Source organism: Phycodurus eques, chromosome 2, assembly GCF_024500275.1.
Source record: "Phycodurus eques isolate BA_2022a chromosome 2, UOR_Pequ_1.1, whole genome shotgun sequence".
NCBI classification, from domain to species: domain Eukaryota; kingdom Metazoa; phylum Chordata; class Actinopteri; order Syngnathiformes; family Syngnathidae; genus Phycodurus; species Phycodurus eques.
Genome location: NC_084526.1, coordinates 28,952,184 through 28,979,842, shown reverse-complemented (window position 1 = coordinate 28,979,842; position 27,659 = coordinate 28,952,184). Strand labels below are relative to the sequence as shown.

The following is a 27,659-nucleotide window of genomic DNA, read 5'->3' as shown; positions in this document are numbered from 1 at the left end:
TTTTTATTTTTTTTTATACAGAGTTCCAAATGTGTTTGTATTTGTTTGTTTGCATATTTATTTATTTCATGTTTAATGGTTACTGTATTGTTTAAGGTTAGCTTGTGGGACCATAAAGAACTGAAAGGTACATTTTCGGTCTGGGATAAACATCCATCCATCCATCCATCCATATCCCGGTTTGTTTGGGTTTAGAAAATACCTGTACATCAGCTACCAAAGAATAAATGGCCCTCCCAAACTTGAAAGAATATTTTTATGCAACCCTTTGTTGATATCTATTTTGTTGGTGGAATGATAATTATATAGAAAATGAAAAGAAATTGAAACACATCGTAAAGAGTATCAGATTAAATCAATATTAGGGCAATATGGAATTCCCATTGCTGTTAATTTGACGCTCAGTTTGTGCCAGTTTTAGGGGATGGCACTTTCAAGCAGTGGACAATGAAAGGTATCAAGGCAATAGGTACAGTAATAGAAAATAAGGAATTGCTGGCCTTCCATACGGCGAAAAAACAAATTCAGCCTACAAAATGGCCATCTGTTTAGATATCTACTATTCAGAGATTACTATAATAAGGAAGTGAAAAGGTACACTTGAAAAACAATACATCCAGTGATAGAGGTCATGCTGAGTGTACAGTGGGTACGGAAGGTTTTCAGACCCCCTTAAATTTTTCACTCTTTGTTATATTGCAGCCATTTGTTAATATATATATTTTTTTTGAAAAATGAAAATGAACTTTAATGATTTTAGCAAATGGCTGCAATATAAAAAAGAGTGAAAAGTTTAAGGTGGTCTGAAAACTTTCCGTATCCACTGTATATCAACCTAACAGTAACTGTAAAATGTAATCTCCAGATTTTATGAAAGTCTTATGGAAATGAATGGCAATTCAACATTATATACTTTAAATCAAAATGGGAAGCTTCATTAGAAGTTTAAATCACATCTGATGACTGGTATGACGTGTATAACCAACTTCCACCACTTCACAGCAATGGAGGGTATCAACTGGAAAGAGGTAGTGCGTTTCTTTATTACACCAAAATTTTTTGGAGCTGTGTAAAACTGGATCCATTAAGGGAAGATATACATTTAGTTTTACCTAAGGTACTTGGATATAAAATCCCAATGACGTGTCTTTTTGTACTTGGGACTCATTGCACCAGTGGTGCAGAAAGAGGACTGTTATTTGATCAAGGTACTTCTTACAGCCTCTCGGAAAGTCTTCACCAGGATCTGGTACAACCTTGGAGTTCCAACTCAGAAACAGTGGCTGAATATTATAAAGGAAATATGGACAATGGAAAAACTGACTCCATCCATCCATTGTCTTATTCGAGGTCGGGTCGCGGGGGCAGCAGCCTCAGCAGGGAAACCCACACTTCTCTCTCCCCAGCCACTTCCTCTAGCTCTTCCGAGGGGATCCCAAGGCTTTCCCAGGCAAGCTGAGAGACATAGTCTCTCCAGCGTATCCTGGGTCATCCCCGGGGTCTCCTCCCAGTGGGACATGCCTGGAACACCTCACCAGGGAGGCGTCCAGGAGGCATCCTAAACAGATGCCCGAGCCACCTCATCTTGCTCTTCTCAATGTGGAGGAGCAGCGGCTCTACTCGCTCCCGGATGACCGAGCTTCTCACCTTATCTCTCAGGGAGAGCCCGGACACCCTGCGGAGGAAACTCATTTCGGCCGCCCGTATCTTGTTCTTTCGGTCACAACGCACAGCTCATGACCATAGGTGAGGCTAGGAACGTAGATTGACCGGTAAATTGAGAGCTTCGCCTTTTGGCTTAGCTCCTTCTTTACTACAACGGATCGATACAAAGTCCGCATCACTGCACGCTGCACAGATCCGCCTGTCGATCCTCCATTCCATTTTTCCCTCACTCGTGAACAAGACAAAGATATTTGAACTCCTCCACTTGGGGAAGGATCTCATCCCCGACCTGGAGAGGGCACTCCACCCTTTTCCGACTAAGGACCATGGTCTCAGATTTAGAGGTGCTGATTCTCATCCCAGCCGCTTCACACTCTGCTGCGAACCGCTCCAGTGAGAGTTGGAAATCACGGCCTGATGAAGCCAACAGAACCACATCATCTGCAAAAAGCAGAGATGCGATACTGAGGCCACCCCCTCGACACCTTGGCTGCGCCTAGAAATTTTGTCCATAAAAGTTATGAACAGAATTGGTGACAAAGGGCAGCCTAGGCGGAGTCCAACCCTCACTGGAAACGAGTCTGACTGACTGCCGGCAATGCGTACCAAAGTCTGACACCGGTCGTACAGGGACTGCGTACCTGGTGGACCGTGTACCTGGTGTACCGCGTACCTGGTGGTGAGTTGGCTCCGACGGTGGAGGAAGATGCCGGTCCGACGTGGCAGGCCCAGGGTCTGCTGGGAACGTCTGGCAGAATCCCCTGTCAGAAGGAGTTTCAACTCCCATCTGCGGCAGAACTTCACCCAGGTCGAGGGGGAGGCGGGGGTTATTGAGTCCGACTGGACCATGTTCCGCGCCTCTATTGCCGAGGCGGCCGACCAGAGCTGTGGCCGTAAGGTAATCGGTGCCTGTCCTGGCGGAAAACCCCGAACCCGTTGGTGGACACCAGCGGTGAGGGATGCCGTCAAGCTGAAGAAGGAGTCCTAGCAGGCTTTTTTTGACTGTGGGATTCCTGATGCAGCTGATGGGTACCGGCTGGCCAAGCGGAATGCGGCTTTGGTTGTCGCTGAGGCAAAAACCCGGGCGTGGGAGGTGTTCGGTGAGGCCACGGAGAACGACTTCCGGACGGCTTAGAGGAAATTCTGGTCCACCATCCGGCGTCTCAGGAGGCGGAAGCAGTGCTTTGTATAGTGGAGATGGGGCACTGCTGACCTCGACTCGGGACGTTGTGAATCGGTGGAGAGAATACTTTGAATCAGAATCATCTTTATTTGCCAAGTACGTCCAAAAAACACACAAGGAATTTGTCTCCGGTAGTTGGAGCCGCGAGAGCTGTCTGTTGTCGTACTAGACAGAACACTTTGGAGACAGAAAGACATTGACCAAAAAAAACAGTCACTGAGTAGAAAAGGGTTGCTAGTTATCTGGTAATGCCGGTACATATTTCTTTTTTTTTTTTTTTTGACAATTGTGCAAAAAGATAGAGTCCTCTACCACTTAGAGCAGTGCGAATGACTAATATTGCAATAGTCCGGTGCAATGATCATTGTGCAAAGGGAGCTGAGACTTCAAGGAGTGTATGCAGTTAAAAGTGACGAGAAGTGCGATAATCTGGGACAATGTTGGTTGTGCAAATGTTACAGATACTCCTCAATCAGTGTGCAAATGGAGCAGATGCTACTCTGGCATGAGTGGCCAGTATATGCAAATAGTGCAGCATGGTGAGACAACTACAGTGAGTGCACGAGTAATACATAATTGGCCCCACAGAAATGTGACAACGAACTCAAGTCAAAAAATTGCCAGCATGTTGTAATGGAATTGTAGGTCAGGTGTTTAAGAAGTTGATCGCAAGAGGGAAGAAGCTGTTGGAATGTCTACTAGTTCTAGTTTGCATTGATCGGTAGCGCCTACCTGAGGGAAGGAGCTGGAAGAGCTCCTTCCCTTTTTTGTAGCAGCACCAAACCAGACTGTGATGGTAGAACACAGGACTGATTCGATGACCGCTGTGGAGAACTGTCTCAGCAGCTCCGGTGGCAGGCCGTGCTTTCTCAGAAGCCACAGGAAGTACATCCACTGCTGGGCCTTTTTGAGGACGGAGTTGATGTTGGTCGCCCACTTCAGGTCCTGAGAGATTGTAATTCCCAGGAACTTGAAGGTCTCGACGGTTGACACAAGGAAGCTGGACAACATGAGGGGCAGCTGTGGCGAAGAATGCCTCCTGAAGTCCACGATCATTTCTACAGTCTTGAGCGCCAGGTTGTGTCGGCCGCACCACAGCTCCAGCCGTTCCGCTTCCTGTCGATATGCAGACTCGTCACAGTCCTTGATGAGGCCGATGACAGTGGTGTCATCTGCAAATGTCAGAACTTTGACAGATGGGTTCGCTGAGGTGCAGTCGTTCGTGTAGAGAGAGAAGAGCAGCGGAGAGAGGACACAACCTTAGGGTGCCCCAGTGGTGATGCTGCGTGTAGATGAGGTGGCCTCCCCAGCCTGACCTGCTGTGTCCTGCCCGTCAGAAAGCTGTAAATCCACTGGCAGATGGCAGGTGAGACGCTGAGCTGGAGAAGCTTGGATGAAAGGAGTTCAGGGATGATGGTGTTGAACGCTGAGCTGAAGTCCACGAACAGGATCCTCGCGTAGGTCCCTGCACTGTCGAGGTGTTCGAGGATGACATGTTGACTGCATCATCCACAGACCTGTTCGCTTGGTAGGCAAACTGCAGGGGGTCCAGCAGGGGACCTGTGACACTCTTGAGGTGGTCCAGCACGTGACGTTCAAAGGACTTCATGACCACAGATGTCAAGGTGACAGGCCTGTAGTCATTCAGACCCGAGATTGCAGGTTTCTTGGGGACTGGTATGATGGTGGAGCGTTTGAAACAGGATGGAACTTCACACAGTTCCGGAGATCTATTGAAGATCTGAGTGAAGACTGGAGCGAGCTGGTCGCGCAGACTTTGAGGCAAGATGGGGTCACATGGTCCGGGCCTGCCGCTTTGTTAATCTTTTGTTGTTTGAAGATGCGTCTCACATCCTGTTCATGGATGGTTAACGCAGAAGTCAGAGTTGTGATTGTGGTCGGGGGTGCGGCCGGGTGGGTGTGGGTTGTGAAACTGTCCTTTTCAAATCTGCAGTAGAAGGTATTCAAGTCGTTGGCTCGTGTGCTATTGTTCTCAGCTTGGGGGGATCGTCGCTTGTAATTAGTCAGCAATTGGAATGCATGCCAGACTGATTTAGAATCGTTTGCGCTAAACTGTTTTTCCAACTTTGCTGCATAGTTCCTCTTTGAAATGTTAATTTCTTTAGTCAGCTGGTTTCTAGCTCGATAATACAGGGACCTGTTCCCGCTCTGATATGCATCCTCCTTAGCTTGGCGAAGCTGCTAAAGTTTAGCAGTGAACCACGGCTTGTTGTTGTTGAATGTGCGAAATGATTTTGTTGGTACACACACATCTTCACAGAAACTGATATAGGATGTAACAGTGTCCGTATATTCATCCAGGCTGCCAGCTGAATTTTCAAAGACACTCCTGTCTGTGTAGTCTAAACAGCTTTGAAGTTCCATCTTCGCGCATTTAAGTTCTTGCCTGTACGTCGGTATTAAGTGAATTAAGCAGTGATCAGACGTCCCCAGGGCTCCACGAGGTATAGCACGGTATGCGTTTTTTACCGTAGTGTAGCAGTGGTCTAAAGTATTATTTTCCCTGGTAGGACAGTCGATGTGCTGCTTGTATTTGGGGAGTTCGTGGTTGAGTTTAGCTTTGTTAAAGTCCCCGAGAATAATGAGGGGTGAGTCCGGGTGTTTTTTTTCAATTTTGTTAACTTGTTCGGCGAGCGTTAGCAATGCGGTGTTCGTGTTAGCTTGAGGCGGAATGTAGACTCCAGCCAGTATGAATGATGCGAACTCACGTGGCGAGTAGAATGGTTTACAGTTCAAAAACAGCGACTCCAAATGTGGGCTGCAGTGTGTTCTGAGCTCAGTGACGTCCGTACACCATTTTTCGTTGATATAGAGGCATATCCTGCCACCCTTTGTTTTCCCCGATGATTCCATGTCGCGGTCCGCTCGATGAATGTGGAAGCCGGGAAGCATGACGGCACCATCGGGTACAGTGTCGCAAAGCCAGGTCTCCGTGAAGCACATGGCCGCGGAAAGTCCGAAGTCTTTACTGGTCTTTAACAGAAGATGAAGCTCGTCCATTTTGTTGGCTAGGGAGCGTACATTCGCGAGGTGGATCGACGGGAACGCCAATCTGTGTCCTCTCTTGCGGAGTTTCACCTGAATGCCGCCACTCTTCCCTCTGTGGCGCCGCTTCCGTCTCCATGCGCCGAAAACCGCAGACCCCGCTCCGGTGAGTAACTCGGGGGGGGGGGTGGTGGAACTGAGCGGATTTGATGGTTAGCAGGTCTCCCCTTGTGTAAGTGAGTCGTGTAAGGTCTCCAAAGACCTCCTCAATTCCACTGACACGCCTTCCCATGAGGAAGCAGAGTCTGGGGTATCTGAGGCGGGCTCTCCTATCTCTGGGGTTGAGGTCACTGAGGTGGTTAAAAAGCTCCTCGGTGGCAAGGCCCGGGAGTGGATGAGATTTGCCCGGAGTTCCTCAAGGCTCTGGATGTTGTCGGGCTGGCCTGGTTGACACGCCTCTGCAACATCGCGTGGACATCGGGGACAGTGCCTCTCGATTGGCAGACTGGGGTAGTGGTCCCCCTTTTTAAGAAGGGGGACCGGAGGGTTTGTTCCAAATACAGGGGGGATCACACTCCTCAGCCTCCCTGGTAAGGTCTATTCAGGGATGCTGGAGAGGAGTGTCCGTCGGGAAGTTAAATCTCAGATTCAGGAGTGTGGTTTTCGTCCTGGCCGTGGAAAAACTCAGTCGCAGACGACAATTGAAGGAAGGCCTGTTAAAAGATGGCAAATATGGACAAGTTATTTGGAAAAGCTATCAGGGCACTGTTATATTCTATGGATACACCTTTTTTTTTTATGAAAGCAATTGCTGGAAATACCTCTCTTTATTAATGCAATCTCCTACAAGCTCCAATCTTCATTCTTTTACTTTGTCTTTGTTTTTTTAGTTGTTGAATTCTCACGTGGAAAATGTTTTCACATTAAAAGTAAAAAAATAATCATAATTTTTTTGCCATATTAAAAAAATATACGATATTATAAAAAAATATAAAATATACCATATTGTTTTTGTGAGCTTTTGGTAACGCTGCTTGTTTACTGTGCATGTAAACAATCAGTAATGAAAATGTTGAATGAACATGGAAAAAATGCTTAAATTCCACATTTCCCATTGTTTATGTATGTAAATGCATACTGTATTTTACATTTGTACTGTATTTACAATGCTGTCCTTGGGCTAATTTCTGATGCCTTAGACTTCAATATCATATCATTGGTATTCTTTACTGTATGGTCCTATTAAACATACCAGTGAATAAGAAGTGAAAAAGCAAAGTATTGTCAGGACTTTGAATAAATGGTTAGCACTCCCAAGGTAGTCATTTATTCAATTTTAAGAGGCCAAAGGTGTAAGCAGCTAACACCTTTAGCAATTTGTTGAAAAGGTGTCTTCCCGCCATCATCCTGCTGGAAGCCAAGGCTAGGTCAACAAATGTCGGCACGCAGTAAATCTCAGCACAGTAACCTCTTGGTCAAATATGTGTCAGCATTTACCCTGCTGTGCCAAGGTCCATGCTAATAGGTATGTGCCGTTTCAAGACCAAGGCGTGCAATGAACTGAGCCTTGAATTGCAACTGTATTCTGAAAATGTGTCCTTGTTTGTGTGTGGAGAAAAATAAGCAGCTTTGCCTCAACAACAACAACAAAAAAAACAGCAAAATGACAAGTGCGTACAAAGGCATACACAAACCAGTACACACACATGCAGCATGCTCAGTCACCCGTAGGAAGGAGACCCAGGGCGAGGCCGCACATCTGACAGGAATCCAATTGAGCATGTCTAATGGTAGACGTCCAAGAGAAGAGGCGGGGGAAAACAGACCTGGAGTGATGGAGATCTGAGGGCAATAGCCTCTCTGTCTCTTGCCCTCTCTCACTCTTCCTCATTACTCTATTAGAATGTTGTATGTAGAATATGGTAATGCCCCTAAAATTTGTTGTAATGATAGAATAATGATCACATAGTTTCTTATGTTACAGTATAATACTTTTTTTTCCCTTTGTTTTTCCTTCAGAGCCAAAATACGAATTAAGATTAACTTTTTACTGAAGTTTGTTCCACGCTAGATTTTTTTGGGGTGATTATTCATTTGTTGTACGTTATTGCTACTTAAATTTTATTTTAGAGACAGCGTGGTCTTTGTATACTGATTGTCGTCTAATTAGATTTTGTTTGAGCAAAGGGGTTCTGAAATATTGCTCTTCAGCTGCTCCTCTCCTGCTGCAATCTCTTTGTGAAGTGTGAGCCACTCTTAAACAGTACCACTTGTTGTATTGACCCATTATCGACTAAACATTGCTTTCCCTTTGCTATTAGCAGCAGCAAAGGGTCAATCCCTACCCCCCCCCCCACTGTGAATCTGCATTGCAAAATTGATGAGACCATCTGCTCTGCAGATGCCATGTACTATTATGATTCTTTCATCGGGATTTACAGTATTTTAATACATCTGTCATTGCTTTGCAGGATGGCAGGGAATTTTGTCTAACCTGTTATAAATTATTAAGAATCCATGTATACGCTGTTTTAAATCTGTGATTTAACCATTAAAGGGTTGTTTCACAAGTGAACACATCTTTACTTGGTTGATGTCATGCCATAATATTTGTTACTGTTCTTTTACTTAGTTTGCCTTTCCCTTTTGTGTTTAAAAAGCCTCTCCTTATAGGATATTAGATCAGTGTTTCCAACTGCTTCCAAGTAAGGAAAGTAGCTATTTGGTGTCCTAGAATTTGCTAGATGATGCCATCAACCAGTTTGCACAGGTCCACATTTGCATAATGTTTGGACCTACAAATGAACAAAGGCTATTATTTATTTTTGCTTGACGACAAGCAACTACATTTAACCCTGCAAATACCCATGTGGCTACATGATTTGGAATTTGAACAACATTTTAGGGACATTAAGCAAAGGAACACTACACATTTACACACAAAAGTAATATTGTTAAAAAATTATCTCCAATTAACAGTCACATTTGACCCTGCTCATTTGTGTTTGAGGTTTTTATATCTTAATTTTAGAATTGGTTTACTCATTTTTACACCTGTATAACAGTTTATTAATTTAATAATGCTCATAAAAATTGTAAGCCGATTTTTACGTACTTTGTGCTTTATTTCAAGTGGGTTGTTTTTGCCCATTTTATTTTCAACTCAAGCTAGCAAATAGTTTGCAAAAAAACCTGTGTAACTTAAGAGGCTGTGAGGTACTCACTAAGTGCGGGATAGTACAGTTAACCCACAGTACAGAATTTTGGGCCACAGTTCGTGATAGATTTGGTGCTTATTTTGTGCATAAAGAGTAACTTGTTTTCTCTCTCAAATATTCCCTTTATTTTGCTTGTCATCAAAAACAGTATTTTGTAGTGTACTGAAGGATATAATTTACTATAATTTTTTGTATTGTTATTTAAACAACTATTTCAAATGGTAAACTGCCTCTTATTCTTTGACTGTTTGTGTGCACGACTATACAGTATTATAAAATACTGTCAGACAAATTAAAACATTGAAGAAAAAAAACATGGTCAATTGGTTCAGACAGTCCCCTATCATTCACACATACAGTATTTATATATTTTCTTAAGAAAAAAAACAGAACCACACGTAAGGAATATTCCAGTCAGTGAGGCAACAAAAAACAACAGTAATGACTGTTGAGTGCACACTCTCACTGCTTATATGAACGCATAACCTTTCACATAACTACAAATTCCATGGAATGGACCAGTTAAATGGGAATGGAGTAGGACAAAAATCATGACAAGCTCAAAGTTAAGGCTTAGGTGTGGTATTTGGATAGTAAAAAACAAAAATGAACTCAAGCAACTCAACCCATATCAACTCACACCCACCACTAGAATCCATCCGCTGCCACCTGAGTACTGCACCGAATTTTTAATCACACTGTATTTAGATGTTTTGTTTCTTATTTTACAGCAAGCACTCAAAGACAACATGAAGCGTAAGGAGACTGAGGAGAAACAAAGGAGAGCACAGGCAGCAAAGGAAAAGGCTGAGCGTGAAAAGCAGGAGAGACAGCAGAAGAGGAGCCGGTTGCTTGAAATTAATGCAGGTAGACACCATTCAATCTTTTCCTGTCAACTCTTGCATGCTGTTGTTTTTCGCTTTACATGCCTATATGTTAAATCAATCTAGGATTGAATTATATCTCTTATTTTCTGTCACTTGGGGTGCTTTGACATAAGCACCCTTGATTGAATTTTATTTGAAAACTCTAGCTCGTTTCCCCTCTTTTGTGGGGTTATGGTGGACATGTGAAGGAAACACAAGTAAACAGTAAACAAACTCCAGTGTGGGCTAAATCAAATCGAAACACAGTCTTGCAAGTTCACATGTGCTGTCAAAAGCCTTTGACCTTGCCCTGCTACAGCCTGTAATGAGACCATTCATTATTAGCCTAAACAGCTCTGTGTCCAGCTCCTCTTTGTAGTGTTATAATATTCGAGACCAGTCTTGGTCTTGAGACCACATTTTGAAGGTATTGACTCGGACTCGATTCCCAAGAGTCTTGGTCTCGTCTCTTTCTCAGACTGGCCGGACTCTGGATTTTCCATCGGGAACAAGTCTCCAGTGATATGTTGGTTGTGCACAAAATGGCTCTTAATGAGTCTTTGAATTAAATGACTGGCACAATTTCCCCTTTTCTCCCCCGCACTGTGGAGTGGACAGCGAAGCCACAATCAAGACTGCAGGTGCACAGTGCATGCATGTGATTGGTCATTGCGCTGGGTAGAGGAGGGGTGGCAGTTACACACAACGCGCACATGAAGAGTTCAGAGGAGGGAGGAAAATGAGCGCATTAAGAGTACTAGGATAGACTCACAAACGTATGTAAGGAATACTCTAGTTAAGAAAATTTGTGAGAGCAGGAAAAGAAGCAAAGTATGGATATATTTCAATGACAATTCAAAGGCAGAGTATAGAGAGTGTGCAAGAAAAATATCTCCTCTGGCTCCACAAATAACCTACACAGGCATATGAAGACTGTCCACTCATCAGTGCAATGTCACAAAAAAAGACAGGCAATTGAACCTTAAATTAATGAAGGTGCCGGTGTTTCTACTGGAGACTGCAATAAATGTATATAAATAAATAAAAACCACACAATGCATGTTCTTTTTACATTAGTAATTCATTTAGTGCATGATATTTATTCCACATTCTAATGCCAATGTTCAATAAGAATTAAATGTTATTGCGCTTAAAAGGGATGTTTTTGAATCATTTTGCTCTAATATCATATCAGCAGCATAAGAAAAAAACAACGATAATATAGTTTTAGTTTTTATGATAGTTTGTTTGAAAATATCCCCAAAAAATTGTTTTAGGCCTAGGTGAGAATGGAATGGAAATAGCTGCGGATGATAAGATGAAAAGAACGACTGATAACTTATTTGAGAATAATGTGAAGTTAATGCCCAGTAAGAAAGTCCTAACCAACGCTCTGACACGAACCACTTTAAGCAGCAACACTGCAGTAATTTACCCATCTTGTGGAATTGTGCTTCAAATAAAGAAATGTACATTATGTTGACCAGATTGTTAATTACCGTGATCATCTATCATTCAATATTGCCTAAAAAGACAGGCAGCTATATATATATTTTTTTCTGTCTTTTAAAGAGTTAACCTGTAAAACTGTGGTGTTGAATGCAATGTGGTAAAAAAATTGGGTGCACCCCAGTTTTGTGCTTGTGTACCCAAGAAAAAAAGTTCACCGTATTAGTGCAACCAGTGAAAAAAAATAGTTTCGAGCCCTGGCTTATTCTATGAAGGGTAACGGGTGAGTCTGTGGTGACTGCAAGAGGCAGGGTACACACTGGTTGCTAGCAAGTGCACATAGACAACTATTCAGTCACATTCACACCTATAAAGCAATTCAGAGTCTTTGATTAACCTGAAATGCGTGTTTTCGTAATGTCGGAGGAAGCTGGAGAAATCCCACAGAAGCAGAGGAGAGAACATGCAAAGATCAAACAGAGAGGATGATTTAGTTCACAACCACGTGGCATGTAAATAAATTTCACCAGAGGTGTCAAATGTATGGCATGGTGGCCAGAACAGGCCCATCAGGGAATCCAATCCGGCCTGCGGGGATAGAGAACACATTCACTGATTTTTTTTTTTTTTTTTTTTAAATGGATGATTTTTTTTCTTCAATTAAAGCAACAGTTGTAACTTGTTGCTAATTTTGTACACTGGAAGACTCATTGATGACCCCTTACCAAAGTCGTACAAAGTCTGGTCACTCTGAACTCACTGCATTGCTCTGTCATTAGTTAGACTGGCATCACATGGTTTACGGCCACCGTGTTGTTACCAGCCTCACCATTTCCTCCCATAGGCGTGCGGTTAACTGGGGCTTTGTCCAGTTTTTGCCATTTTGCAAGTGGATCTTTGTCCAAATGGGTTGTTGTGTGGCTGTAGGCTCTTTCACTCATCCCGAACGAGGCATATAGATGCACTGTTTCCAAAGAAACCCAGAAAGACTATATAGTCATTTAAAAACGAAAATAAAGTGACTTTTCTTTTTAAATGTGAGGCTAATTAATTAGTTATGGTAAGTAGTAACTAGTTGCTGTGAAATATTGCTCACATTCAATTGTTTTAGATTGTTTTAGCGTTATGCGTTATCAGACTACAAGACAAATTTGGTCTTTCACGATTGCACTGTGTCAGACTACTGCCATCAATCTTGACGTATTAGGGCAGACAGTGGCAACACTGCTCGACATGTGTTCCGATACCACCGCATCCTGTCTTTTACGATCACTGGACTTTATCTTGTCAAATCAAACACATTTGGAGAGGTGGAACCAGAAAACGTCGAACCGGTCAACGCGACCGGATACACTTGTTACCATGCCGATGACAACAAAAATGCACCGCACCAATTCAGTGCGTGTGTGTGTGGGGGGGCAAAATGAGGAAAAACGTGTGGTGGTCGTCACTGGCACTTGGGAGAGGATGTTCATTCAAGGATTGCTTGAGGTATGTTCACGTACTTACGGTTGTATTTAAACATGCCAGCATTCTGTCGAATCATGCTCTAAAGCTTCGGTAAACATTGGTTTGTACGCATGAATAAATGTTTACAACCGTGCAAGTATGTTGACAACGGCAAGCACGGGAGGCGATGCGCCGGTCACAATACGCGATCCTATTGGTCGACGTCAAGGTGCGCTGTCGAAGAGTTGTTGTTGATATGTCACTCTATATAGCCAACACGGAAGTAAATGCAGTACGGGTTATTTATTAATGCCTAGATCGGACAACAGGATTTTAGCCCCGATATCGGCCTTGATTAGCTATCTCAGATTTTTTTTATATCTATCATATTCAGCTGACACGCCCACAGCATTCCGGAGCAAGAGAATAGATTGATTTTGAAGCCTTACTTTATCAACTTGATTTTGTTTTTTAAGGCAGGGTTGTTAACACTTCTCTGTTTTGTGTCACATTTATGACATACTTATTTTCACTTTTCACACCTGCATACATGTACTGTAAATACAGTATTTGCTGCCTTATGTGTACGTCTGATAGCACAGCATTCTTTTTAAATATATATATAATTCACCGAGCAAACAAGGATAATATGCTTAAGCTGGTGTAGCGTATCCTGCTTGTGAAAATAATTAGTTGTCAGCACCGTTTTTTTCTATATTTTGTGGTTTGCTGTTTTATTTGCTCATTGCAATATAGTTTAGCATGCATTAAAATCCAGTCCAAAAAACAAGGTGTCAGAAATGTTACAGGAACTATGAAGTCTGGCGACTGGACAGTTTCAAACAAGCCTATTAAAATTTCATTGCACATTTATGTACAGGATATGTATACATAATATTTGTACACTTAATACTTAAAAATGTCCATTACCATGCCCTTCAGTGGTAATTAAACTAGAAATTTAGAACTTCCTGTTGTTTTTTGGTTTCCCTTTACTTCCCCCTTTGGAGTACTACTGATGCCAAGAACTTGTTCAACAACGCAGCCTCCAGACCTATTTTCAATGCCAAAACAGAGACTGGCAGAAAACATCAGTCCCAGCCCCATTCTATCATCTACATGTATAGCTACAGTAACATTTGCCAACTGTTGTAGCTTGCCTGCAGACAGAGTGCACGGTATAAAACCACAACTGCGGTTTGTGCCAAAGTACTATCAGATGTTTGGCTAAATATAATATCAAAGCTTCCCATTCCCTGACTGTTGTTGGGTGGCAAAGTTTAACCCAGATTCACAAACTTTTATAGGGTTTCGTAATACAGCACAAGGTAATTGTTACATGTCGTTCTAGTGGATAGGACTATGTCATGTCTCTCATTCCAGTCTTGTGTACAGTAAAAAACTGTCATTTGAAAATGCAAGAAGCATGGTTAAAGTAAAACATGCCATTCCTCAATGAGCATGTGATGATGGGGTGAAGCTCTGTATCGTCTCTTGTCTCTGCTTTCGGGCTAATGTTATTGATGACCACAATGTTCCTAATTAAGATGCACATCAGTATTAAAAAAAAAACAAAAGAAAAAGATTATAAAGCATGTGAATCCTGGAAAACCTTCACTTTAAAATGTGGTTCTGCATTATATGGAGATATATATATATTTTTTAACAAAAACATCTTTCCTAATCAAGTTAAATGTTAACATAGGATTCACACTTTGATATCACCTCAACAATTCTCTCATATATTGTAATTGTAATTCCATGGATCCATGGGTACATAGTTTCTACCTGTATCTAATTTGCAGGTCAAGAATTACCTCCCAGTGATGCTGTTTGAAGGTAGAGTGTAGTCCACATTTAGAGAGGTTCCTTTTAATGGTGCGCGACACATTTTTAGGTCAAGGGGATAAAGGTAGCAACATAATGATTTTTTTCTTGTTTTTCACATTCATTGGCAGCCAAAATCTCAATGGTATTATTTGCAGGTTGGAATGATTGATGTTCAAATGCAAACTTAGCAGGATAGAGTACAAGCTAAAAAGTAGTGTTTTTGGCAGTGTATGAATACAAACGCAGGCAATGCAGACATACAGACTGTATGCCTGTGCATATGCATGCACAGATTGTTGGAATTAAATTATTTCATAATGATTTGGCATTTTGCCACCAATGTTTTTGGTGACTATACAGTCAAGTTATATATATATATATATATATATATATATATATATATTTATAAAATTCGGCTAACGTTAGTGTCAGCCGAGGGAGGAATGTAGACACCGGCGAGGATGAAAGAGGGGAACACGTGTGGCGAATAAAAAGGCTTACAGATAAAAAACAGCCTCCAGTGTGTGTTGAGCGCCGTGACGTCTGTACACAATTTTTCGTTGATATATAAGCATATTCCACCATATTTTGTTTTCCCCGATACCTCCATGACACGATCCGCTCGGTGTAGTTGAAAGCCGGGAAGCATTAAGGCGTCATGGGGACGCGTTCGCAAAGCCATGTCTCCGTGAAGAACAGGGCGGTGAAACGTCCGAAATCTTTACTGGTCTTTGTGAGAAGATGAAGCTTGTCCATTTTATAAGGTAGCAAGCATAGATAGAATCAATGGAAAGCGGCATTCGAAATCCTCTCTTCCGGAGCTTGACCTCCCCTCAGGCTCTCTTCCCCCTGTGGTGCCGTCTCCATGAGCCGTAGATCACAGCCAATCCACCGGTTAGTAACTCAGATAAAAAAAAAAATTTAAACTTGGAAAAAGAAACTTCGGAATAGTCTCACTTATGTTTAGCAAGTCTTCCCTTGTGTAAGTAAGTCACGTAATGTCCAATCCACTTTATTTATATAGCACAATTTAAACAAACACAAGGTTCCCAAAGTGCTGTACAATGCATAATAAAAACACAGCAAAAAAAAATAAAAAATAAGGATAATACCAATAAAATAAAATGAGCTCAAAACTACATAAAATGAACATCAATGTAAAATAAAATGCACTGCCCACACAGCACATATACGTACATCACATCAGACACGCTAACTCTAACTGTTGTTAAAAGCCACGGTAAAAAGATGGATTTTAAGCAAGGATTTAAAATGAGACACAGATGAGGCTTGTCTGATTTGGCCCACAGTTTTGGAGCTGCAACAGCAAATGCTCGTTCACCTCGAAGTTTAAGCCTGGCTCTGGGTTCTGTCAGGAGCAGCTGGTCAGCTGACCTGAGAGAGCGGCTGGGAATGTAGAGGTGCAGCAGCGAATGTCTAATTTCTCCAAAGATGAACGGAAAACACAAAACCATAGACAGAAATAGAGAGCTTGTTACCAAGGTGACCGCACGGTTAGGCGCCATCTTCAGAATATATATACAACCCCGAAAGTTGGGACTTTGTGTTAAACAGAATACAATGATTTGCAAATCATGTTTGACCTATATTTAATTGAATACACGACAAAGACAAGATATTTAATATTCAAACTGTAAACTTTATTGTTTTTAGCAAATAATCATTAACTTGGAATTTGATGGCTGCAACACGTTCCAAAAAAGCTGGGACAGGCTCATGTTTACTACTGTGTTACATCACCTTTTCTGTTAACAACATTCAATAAACGTTTGGGAACTGAGGACACTAATTGTTGAAGCTTTGTAGGTGGGATTCTTTCCCATTCTTTCTTGATGTACAGCTTCAGCTGTTCAACAGTCCGGGGTTTCCGTTGTCGTATTTTACGCTTCATAATGTGCCACACATTTTCAATGAGAGACAGGTCTGGACTGCAGGCAGGCCAGTCTAGTACACGCACTCTTTTACTACGAAACCACGCTGTTGTAACACGTGCAGAATGTGGTTTGACATTGTTTTGCTGAAATAAACAGGGGCGTCCATGAAAAATATGTTGCTTGGGTGTCAGTATATGTTTCTCCAAAACTTGTATGTACCTTTCAGCATTAATGGTGCGTTCACAGACGTGTAAGTTACCCATGCAATTGGCACTAACACAGCCCCATACCATCACAGATGCTGGCTTTTGAACTTTGCGTCCATAACAGTCCAAATGGTTCTTTTCCTCTTTGTCCCGGACGATACGACGTCCACAATTTCCCAAAACAATTTGAAATGTGGAGTCGTCGGACCACAGAACACTTTTCCACTTTGCATCAGTTCATCTTAGAGGAGCTCAGGCCCAGAGAAGCCGGCAGCGTTTCTGGGTGGTGTTGATAAATGGCTTTTGCTTTGCATAGTAGAGTTTCAAGTTGCACTTACGGATGTAGCGGCGAACTGTATTTACTGACATTGGTTTTCTGAAGTGTTCCTGAGCCCATGCGGTGATATCCTTCACACATTGATGTCGGTTTTTGAAGCAGTGCCGCCTGAGGGATCGAATGTTACGGGCATTCAATGTTGGTTTTCGGCCTTGCCGCTTACATGCAGTGATTTCTCCAGATTGTCTGAACCTTTTGATGATATTACGGACCGTAGATGATGAAATCCCTAAATTCCTTGCAATTGTACGTTGAGGAACATTGTTCTTAAACTGTTCGACTCTTTACTCACGCACTTGTTCACAAAGCGGTGAACCTTGCTCCACCTTTGCTTGTGAATGACGAAGCAATACAGGGAAGCTCCTTTTATACCCAATCATGTCACCCACCTGTTCCCAATTAGCCTGTTCACCTGTGGGATTTTCCAAACTGGTGTTTGATGAGCATTCCTCAACTTTCTCAGTCTTTTTTGCCACCTGTCCCAGCTTTTTTGGAACGTGATGCAGCCATAAATTTCTAAGTTTATTGTTTTCAGCAAATAATCATTAATTTTACTTGTTTGAACATTAAATATCTTGTATTTGTAGTGTATTCAATTATATATAGGTCAAAGATGATTTGCATGTCATTGTATTCTGTTTAACACAACGTCCCAACTACAATTTGGTAATGCCGGTGCAATTTATTTAATTTTAAATTTTTTTTACAATAGTGCCAAAAGATGCAGCGTTCTCTAGCAATGAGAGCAGTTTGAATGACTAATAGAGCAATAGTCCGGTGACATGACCATTGTGCAAAGGGCGCCGAGACTTCAAGGAATGTATGCAGTTTAAAGTGACTAGTAGTGCAATAATCTGGGACAATGTCGATTGTGCAAATGTTGCAGATACCACTCAGCTGATTGTGCAAATGGTGCAGATGCTACTCAGTCGATTGTGCAAATGGTGCAGATGCTACTTAGGCACATGAGTGGCCAACTTTGGAGTGGCCAATATTGGTCAACAACAAATAGTGCAACAACAAATAGTGCAGCGTGGCGAGACTACTACAGTGAGTACACGAGTAATGTATACTTGGCCCGACAGAAATGTGACAACAAACTCAAGTCAAAAAAATTGGCAGCATGTTGCAATGGAATTGTAAGTTAACTGTTTAAGAAGTTAATGGCAAGAGGGAAGAAGCTGTTGGAATTTCTGCTCAGTTTGCATTGATCGGTAGCGCCAACCTGAGGGAAGGAGCTGAAAGAGCTGGTGACCGGGATGTGAAGGGTCCGAGAGGATTTTGCACGCTCTTGTCTTAGTTCTGGCAGCGTGCAAGTCCTCAAGGGTGGGTAGGGTGTACCGACAATCCTTTCAACAGTTTTGATTGTCCGTTGCAGTCGGAGTTTGTCCTTTTTTGTAGCAGCACCAAACCAGACTGTGATGGAAGAACACAGGACTGATTCGATGACCGCTGTGTAGAACTGCCTCAGCAGCTCCTGTGGCAGGCCGTACTTTCTCAGAAGCTGCAGGAAGTACATTTTCTGCTGGGCCTTTTTGAGGAGCGGAGAAAGGACACAACCTTGGGGCGCCCCAGTGCTGATGCTGCGTGTGGATGAGGTGGTCTCCCAGCCTCACCTGCTGTGTCCTGCCCGTCAGGAAGCTGTAAATCCACTGGCAGATGGCAGGTGAGACGCTGAGCTGGAGAAGCTTGGATGAAAGGAGTTCAGGGATGATGGTGTTGAACGCTGAACTGAAGTCCACGAACAGGATCCTCGCTTAGGTCCCTGCACTATCGAGGTGTTCAAGGATGAATTGCAGTCCCATGTTGACTGCATCATCCGCAGACCTGTTCGCTCGGTAGGCAAACTGCAGGGGGTCCAGCAGGGGACCTGTGACGCGCTTGAGGTGGTCCAGTATGTGACGTTCAAAGGACTTCATGACCACAGATGTCAAGGTGACAGGCCTGTAGTCATTTAGACCCGAGATTGCAGGTTTCTTGGGGACTGGAATGATAGTGGAGCGTTTGAAACAGGATGGTACTTCGCACAATTCCAGAGATCTATTGAAGATCTGAGTGAAGACTGGCGCGACCTGGTCCGCGCAGATTTTGAGGCAGGATGGGGACACATGGTCTGGGCCTGCCGCTTTGGTCATATTTTTTTGTTTGAAGATGCCTCTCACATCCTGTTCGTGGATGGTAAACGCAGAAGTCAGAGGTGTGATTGTGGTCGGAGGTGTGGCCGGATGGGTGTGGGTTGTGAAAGTGTCCTTTTCAAATCTGCAGGAGAAGGTATTCAAGTCATTGGCGAGTGTGCTATTGTTCTCAGCTTGGGGGGATCGTCGCTTGTAATTAGTCAGCGATTGGAATGCATGCCAGACTGATTTAGAGTCGTTAGAGCTAAACCGTTATTCCAACTTTGCTGCATAGTTATCTTTGCAATGTTAATTTCTTTAGTCAGCAGGTTTCTAGCGCGATTATACACAGCCCTGTCCCCCGCTCTGATATGCGTCCTCCTTAGCTTGGCGAAGCTGCTTAAGTTTGGCAGTGAACCACGGCTTGTTGTTGTTGAAAGTGTGAAATGTCTTTGTTGGTACACACACATCATCACAGAAACTAATATAGGATGTGACAGTGTCCGTATATTCATCCAGGCTGCCAGCTGAATTTTCAAAGACACTCCAGTCTGTGCAGTCTAAACAGCTTTGAATTTCCAGCTTTGCTTTATTGGTCCACTTTTTCACTGTTTTCACTGTAGGCTTCGCACATTTACGTTCTTGCCTGTACGTCAGTATTAAGTGAATTAAGCAGTGATCAAACGAGCGCAGGGCGGCACGGCGTATAGCACAGTATGCGTTTTTTAGCATCGTATAGCAGTGGTTTAAAACGTTATTTTCCCTGGTAGGACAGTCGATGTGCTGCTTGTATTTAGGGAGTTCGTGGTTGAGTTTAACTTTGTTAAAGTCCCCGAGAATAATGAGGGGTGAGTCCAGGTGTTTTTTTTTTTTCCAATTTCGTTGACTTGTACGGCGAGCGTTAGCAGTGCGGCGTTCGTGTTAACTTGAGGCGTGATGTACGCTCCAGCGAGGATGAATGATGCAAACTCACAAGGCGAGTAGAATGACTTATAGTTCAAAAACAGCGACTCCAAATGGGGGCTGCAGTGTGTGCTGAGCTCCGTGACGTCCGTACACCATTTTCCGTTGATATCGAAGCATATCCCGCCGCCTTTTGTTTTCCCTGATAACTCCGTGATACGATCTGCTCGGTGAAGATGAAAACCCGGAAGCATGACGGCGCCGTCGGGTACAGCGTTGGAAAGCCAGGTGTCCGTAAAGCACATAGCGGCGGAACGTCCGAAGTCTTTACTGGTCTTTAACAGAAGATGAAGATCGTCCATTTTGTTGGGTAGTGAGCGTACATTCGCGAGGTGGATCGACGGGAACGCCAATCTGTATCCTCTCTTGCGGAGTTTCACCTAGATGCCGGCTCGCTTCCCTCTGTGGCGTCTCCTCCGCCTCCATGCTCCGAAAACCGCGGACGCCCCTGCGGTGAGTAACTCGGCGAAAAAACTGAGCGGATTTCCGAAAGTTGGTGAAAGAAAGTCCGGAGTAGCCTCCTTAGTTAGCAAGTCTCCCCTTGTGTAAGTGAGTCGTGTAATGTCTCCAAAGATGAACGAAAAACACAAAAACAATACTAGAGAGCGCATAACCGAGGCGACCACACTTGTAGGCGCCATCTTGGTCCTGATCACCTTGGGTGTAGTGGTCCAGTCTTCTGGAAGGTCCTCCTGTCCAGAGCCTGTTTCACCTCATTCCGAAAAGCCGCACAACACTCTTCCTTTATCAGCTTCCACCACATGGTTCTCTGTGCTGCCTTTGTCTTTTTAATCTTCCTCCCCACCACCACAGTCATCTTACACACCACCATCCTATGATGTCTATCCACACTCTCCCTTACTACTACCTTACAGTCGGTAACCTCCTTCAGATTACATCATCTGCACAAGATGTAATCCACCTTTGTGCATCTACCTCCGTTCTTGCAGGTCACCCGATGATCCTGCATCTTCTGGGAAAAAGTGTTCACCCCAGCTATTATCATCCTTTTTGCAAAGTCTACCACCATCCCTCCGTCCAAGTTCCTTTCCTGGAAGCTGTACTTACCCATCACTTCTTCATCACCCTAATTTCCCTCACCAACATGTCCATTACAATCTGCACCAATCACGACTCTCTCTCTGTCTGGGATGCTCAGAACTACTTCGTCGAGCTCCTTCCAGAATTTATTTCACCTCCTACCTGTGGGCCATAGCCACTAAACACATTATACATAACACCCTCAATTTCAAGTTACAGCCTCATCACTCGATCTGATACTCTTTTCACCTCCAAGACATTCTAAGCCAACTCTTCTTTTAAAATAACCCCGACTTCATTTCTCTTCCCATCTACACCTATTTAAACCCTGCCCCTAAACCTCTGAACACACAATATATCAACCTTTCTCCTAATCATCATGTCAACCAGCTCCTGAGATTTTCTTGTCATAGTCCCTACATTCAAACTCCCCACATTCAGTTTTAGGCTCTGTGCTTTCCTGTTCTCTTTCTGCCGAAGAACCCGCTTTCCACCTCTTCTTCTTCTTTGACTTCGACCCACAGTAGCTAAATTTACAACGGCGCCCTGCAGGTTGACGTCGCCGGTGGCGGACGTTGTTAACCCGGGCCACCACTGATCCTGTACGGAATTATTTAGATGAACACTCATATTTGTTTGGCAAAGTTTTAAGACGGATACCCTTCCTAACGCAACCCTCTGCATTTATCCGGGCTTGGGACCGGCCTACAGTTTGCACTGGCTTGTGCCCCCCGTAGGGCTGCATTAGGAATTCAAAACAAATTTGAAAACTGTGAATAAGTCAGCCCTAATTTTGCAGGCCAGAAATGATTTGAACTGAGTGTCACACACTAATCATCTTCTCAGCTCAATGCCCCTGCACAGGTTTCACCAGGTGTCATTAAATTTCTTCAGTTTGGTTCAATTGTCTCAGTTGGGTTCAACATAGAGAAGACTGCAGACTTGACAACTGGCCAGAAGTCCATCATTGATACACTCCATAGGATGGGTAAGCCAGCCTCCTAAACTATGGGTAAGCCATAGTTTAGGAGGCTGGCTGTTCACAGAGTGCTGTGTTCAACCATATCAATGGAAAGTCTATTGGAAGGACAAAATGTGGCAGAGAAGTTTGCACTAGCAAAAGAGATGACCGTGGGCTTCAGGGGATTATCTAACAGATAAGATTCAAGAATGTAGCAGAGATCCAGAAAGGGTGGACTGAGGTGGGAGTCACAGCAACAGAAACCACCACATTCAGACGCATCCGGGAGATGGGCTACAACTGTTGGGTTCCTTGGGTCAAGCCCCTTCTGAGCCAACATAGGAAGCGTCTCAGCTGGGCCAAGGAGAAGGAGGACTGGTCTGTTGCCCAGTGGTCCACGGTCATCTTTTGCGATGAAAGTAAAGTGTGCCTTTCATTCGGGAATCAAGGTCCAAGGGTTTGGAGGAAGATGGGTGAAGAACAGATCCCAAACTGCTTGAGGTCCCGTGTGAAATATCCACTTCAGTCATGATTTGGGGTGCAATGTCCAGTGGAGGTGTTGGTCAACTGTGATTTCTTAAATGCAAGGTCACCGCAACAGTCTACCAGAATGTTTTGGAGGATTTCATGATTCCTTCTGCTGAGGATCTGTATGGAGATGCAGATTTAATCTTCCAGCAGGACCTGGCCCCTGCCCATACCCCCAGAAGCACCAAAACCTGGTTTGATGCCCATGCCATCACAGTCCTTGACTGGCCAGCCAACCTGCTGGATCTAAATCCCATTGAGAATCTGTGGGGTTTTATCAAGAGGAAAATGAGGGGCACCAGACCCAAAAACAAAGAAGAACTGACAGCAAGCATCAAGGAAGTCTGGGCTTCCATAACTCCCAGGCAATGCCACAGGCTGATTGCCTCAATGCCACGGTGCATCGAGGCAGTGATTAAAAAAAAAAAAAATAAAAAAAAAAAAAATAAAGGGATTCCCAACCAAGTAGTGATTAACATTTCGTTTTGAAAGTACCATATTTTGAATGATTTTAATGTTACCCTAATTTCTTTTTTTTTTTCTACAAAAACTGAGTAAATAGTGATTTGTTCACAGTATTCTAATTTTTTGAATTCCTGATTTCATGAGTTTTATGAGCTGGAAGCCCAAATTAAGTAAAAATGAACAAATACTAGAAATTATTTAAATCTTGTGCCCTGAATCTATAATCCATGAAAGTTTAACTTTTTAAATTGAATTATGAAAATAAACAAGCATTTCCATGATATTCAAATTTTTTGGAAAGGTAAAAGTATTTAATCAGCCACCAATTGTGCAAGTTCTTCCACTTAAAAAGAAGAGAGGGGCCTTTAATTTTCATCATAGGTATTTCTCTCATAGGTATATGAGAGAAAAAGAGGGGGGGGAAATCACATTGTCTGATTTTTAAATAATTTATTAGCAATTTATAGTGGAAATAAGTATTTGCTCAATAACACAAGTTAATCTCAATACTTTGTTAGATACCCTTTGTTGGCAATGACAGAGGTCAAACGTTTTCTTTAAGTCTTCACAAGGTTTTCATACACTGTTGCTGGTATTTTGGCCCATTCCTCCTTGCAGATATCCTCTAGAGCAGTGATGTTTTGGGGCTGTCGGTGGGCAACACAGACTTTCAACTCCCTCCAAATATTTTCGATGGGTTTGAGATCTGGAAACTGGCTAGGCCATTCTGGACCTTGAAATGCTTCTTACGAAGTCACTCCTTCGTTGCCCAGACGGTGTGTTTGGGATTCTTATGCTGAAAGACCCAGCCACGTTTCATCTTCAATCCCCTTGCTGATGTTTTCACTCAGAATCACACGATACATGGCCCATTCATTATTTCCTTTACACGGATCAGTCGTCCTGGTCCCTTTGGAGAAAACCAGCCCCAAAATCATCCAAGACAAGGAAACTCAATTGCTGCTGAAATGTCCACCCTCCTTTCATGTTCATCATCCTCATAGATGGCAGCAGATTTTTGTCAAGAATATCTTGGTACATTTGGGCATTCATCCTTCCTTCAATAATGTGAAGTTTACCAGTATCATTTGCTGCAAGCAGCCCCACACCATCATGTTCCCACCTCACACTTCACTGTTGGCATGGTGTTTTTAGGGTGATGTGCAGTGCCATTTCTCCTCTAAACGTGGTGTGCATTATGGCATCCAAAAGTTCCATGTTGCTCTCATCAGATCAGACTGTATTCTCCCAGTATTAGACTGGCTTGTCTAAATGTTGTTCAGCAAACTTTAAACGAGCTTTGACATGCTGTTTTATATTTTTTTCCACAGCAATGAGGTCTTGCATGGTGAGCGTGCATACAGGCCATGGCAGCGGAGTGTATTACACAGTGACAACAGGACCTGCTAATTCGCATCATATGTATATATATGTATATATGTATATGTATATATGTATATGTATAAATGTATATATATATATATGTATATATGTATGTATATATATATATATATATATATATATATATATATACATATACATATATATATACATATACATACATATATATATACATATATGTGTATATATATATATATATATATATACATGTATATGTGTGTATGTGTATGTATATATATGTATATATATATATATATACATGTGTATACATGTATATATATGTGTATGTATATATATATACATGTGTATACATGTATATATATGTGTATATATATATATATACATGTGTATACATGTATGTATATATAAGTATATATATATACATGTGTATACATGTATATATATGTGTATGTATATATATATACATGTGTATACATGTATATATATATACATGTGTATACATGTATATATATGTGTATATATATATATATACATGTGTATACATGTATATATATGTATATCTATATATGTGTATATATGTATATGTATACATGTGTGTGTATATATGTATATGTATACATGTGTGTGTATATATGTATATGTATACATGTGTATATATATATATATATATATATATATATATATATATATATATATATATATATATATATATATGTTGTGCGCACCTCCATGCACACATGCTGTACATTTACAGTAAATAACTAGGGCTGTCACTATCAAATGTTTTTAGAGTCGATTATCCTTTAGATATTTAGATGATTACAATTTTCGGTTAAAAAAAACCGCTTACTACCATTCAGTTCACATATAATGTTATATGTACATTACACATCTAATAGTGTCTTAAAAATCACATACAGATGTAGCTCTTGGCCATGTTTTGCATTGGCCCAACAATGTGTCCGTCTGCAACAAATGTCGGTCGGGGAAACATGGGCAGTGGCCAAATGGTTCCGGGTGGCACACATTGGTTCCAGGCGGTGCAAATATGATTTTATTAATATTTTCTATTGCCACGAGGCAGACATTTTTGCTTCAACCAGTTTTTGTGGTCGATTTAGCTGAGTTAGCCATTTCTTTCCCACAGCCCTGCATAAAACACAAGCTAAACTATTATTTTTTGTATCCATTACGGATGTAAATACCTGTAAATAAAAAGTATGTAATCTTACATATCAAAACAAAATATTTTCAGTTTCCAGTAAAAATACAGAAGTTAATTTGGGAGGTTTATGTAAATGAGCCATGCAGAATGCATCTTTATTTTTCATTGATCTTGTAAAACTGTTAGATTTCTGACCCCAGATGTCGTTTGAAAACAAGAGTCAGGCAAGTTGTGCGTGTCAAAGGAACAATGTTTTTTCTGCTGCTGTACCTCCCCAATGCTAACCATGTGACATCTCACTAAACTTTGCAAGCATGTGACTGTGTTTCAGTGTGTTAAAATTTTCTGTCAGGCTGTCTATATTTTTATGAAGCTCTTTTCTGTCTTTGGGTTCTAATCGGAATAAGGAGTCTAAAATTGGTCTGTTTTTACTCCCATATAGTATGTATTGTCTTCAGGCTCAAGTGCTTCTTTTTCACCTCCCTTAACAGTCCCCAATGTATTTCATGTTCCTGTACATTGGAGTCAAATCGGGCACTGCACTTGAGGGCACACACTACAGGTTTCAGTTGATTTATGTGTTCCATTCTGTTTGTTTTCTCTACGTATGTGTGTTACTATGTGGAACATTTGCTGCCTTTGATGAATTGTCTCTGCAGCCCAAACAATTTTAGACATCAAGAAGCGTTGGGCCTGCTCAGAAATGCATGCTACGTTGACATGAGCGGCACCTCTGTAAAATATAATCACTGAAACAAGGCAGACATGTTTGTAGCATTTTGTTTGTTTGAGGAAAACAATACTCCGTCTACACTCTGTTTTCCTTGTAAACCATCAAACACCACATACACTGATTTGATTTAGACTTAAGGTTTGATCACATTTTGTCATTGATTTGTGTTTTCTTTCCTGGTTCATTCAGTTAGCTTCTGATATTCTGTCGCCAAATTGACAACCATCTGACTTGTATGCCCAGAATATTTTCCATTGGCAAATGCCACCTTCTGTTTTTGTTACAAATAGTTGTGATATGGTATGTGCAAGTCTTGTGTGTATGTTTGATGTACTATGTTCTTACTGTGCTCTTAGTGTCAGGTCGAAACTGTTTTGCAGCCATTATGTAAAGGCTCGCAACTAAAAGAATGTCTACCCTATCTGATTTTCTTTACTTCTTGAATAACCCCTTATTTTCTTGGGTTTTCAGAGAATGATGAGACAGGTGTGATGGATAGTTTGCTTGAAGCCCTACAGTCAGGAGCTGCATTCAGAGACCGCAGGAAGAGAGCACCACGGCCCAGAGGTAAGTCTCCCATGATTTTACACACACGTTTATGGACCCACATTGAGACTCGAACAGGGTTGGCCAAAGTCTGGTCCGCTGGCCGGTTACGGCTCGTCGCCCCCTCTCCCCCCCTCTTTTAAATCAGTTCATGGCCAATACTAAAAATAAAATGTAGCATTGCCAAAAATGCATTTATTATTATTTTATATTTTAACTACAATTGCATGTTGTACTCTTGAACTCTGTATGTCATACTCTAACTTATTCTTATGACTGTTCAGACCTTTCTGACTCCTCCAGTATGTGTTGGCATTGTGTGTTCACTTGCCTCCCTTGCAGATAACCGGAAGGAGGCCATCAGCCCCAGCTCCTACCGTCAGGTTCTAAGGCCTGTTAAACATGGTAAAGCAGAAGACAAAAATCTATTCAACTAAGGGTTCAGGCATGGTCCACACTATCTTTCTTGCTCACATAAATGATCCTTAACCATTTCCTTTTTCGCATGCAATGAGAACTGTGTTCCTTGTGTCCACTTACCTTTTCAGTTATCCATCTTACTCTGAACCTGTGTGCGCTGCACAGTTTGTATGGATGGCCATTTTCAGGCAGTAATGTGTTTTGAATTGGGAAAGCTGAGTGAACATTCTTTGAAATCTGCATCGGGTGGGGGTGGG

At 42.2% G+C, this 27,659-nt stretch overlaps 1 protein-coding gene across 11 annotated transcripts in view; it reads left to right on the top strand.

The window, feature by feature from the left end:
- The window catches only part of LOC133399091 (protein diaphanous homolog 3-like), a 216,809-nt gene that overhangs the window by 101,819 nt on the left and 87,331 nt on the right, over positions 1-27,659 (top strand). For 10 of the 11 annotated variants that reach the window (XM_061670215.1, XM_061670210.1, XM_061670214.1 and 7 more), the window contains 3 exons: positions 9,804-9,939; positions 26,908-27,003; positions 27,325-27,387. In XM_061670215.1, the coding sequence (XP_061526199.1) occupies positions 9,804-9,939; positions 26,908-27,003; positions 27,325-27,387 (295 nt within the window). The remainder of the gene's footprint in view (positions 1-9,803; positions 9,940-26,907; positions 27,004-27,324; positions 27,388-27,659) is intronic. The other variant, XM_061670209.1, reaches the window with a different exon arrangement.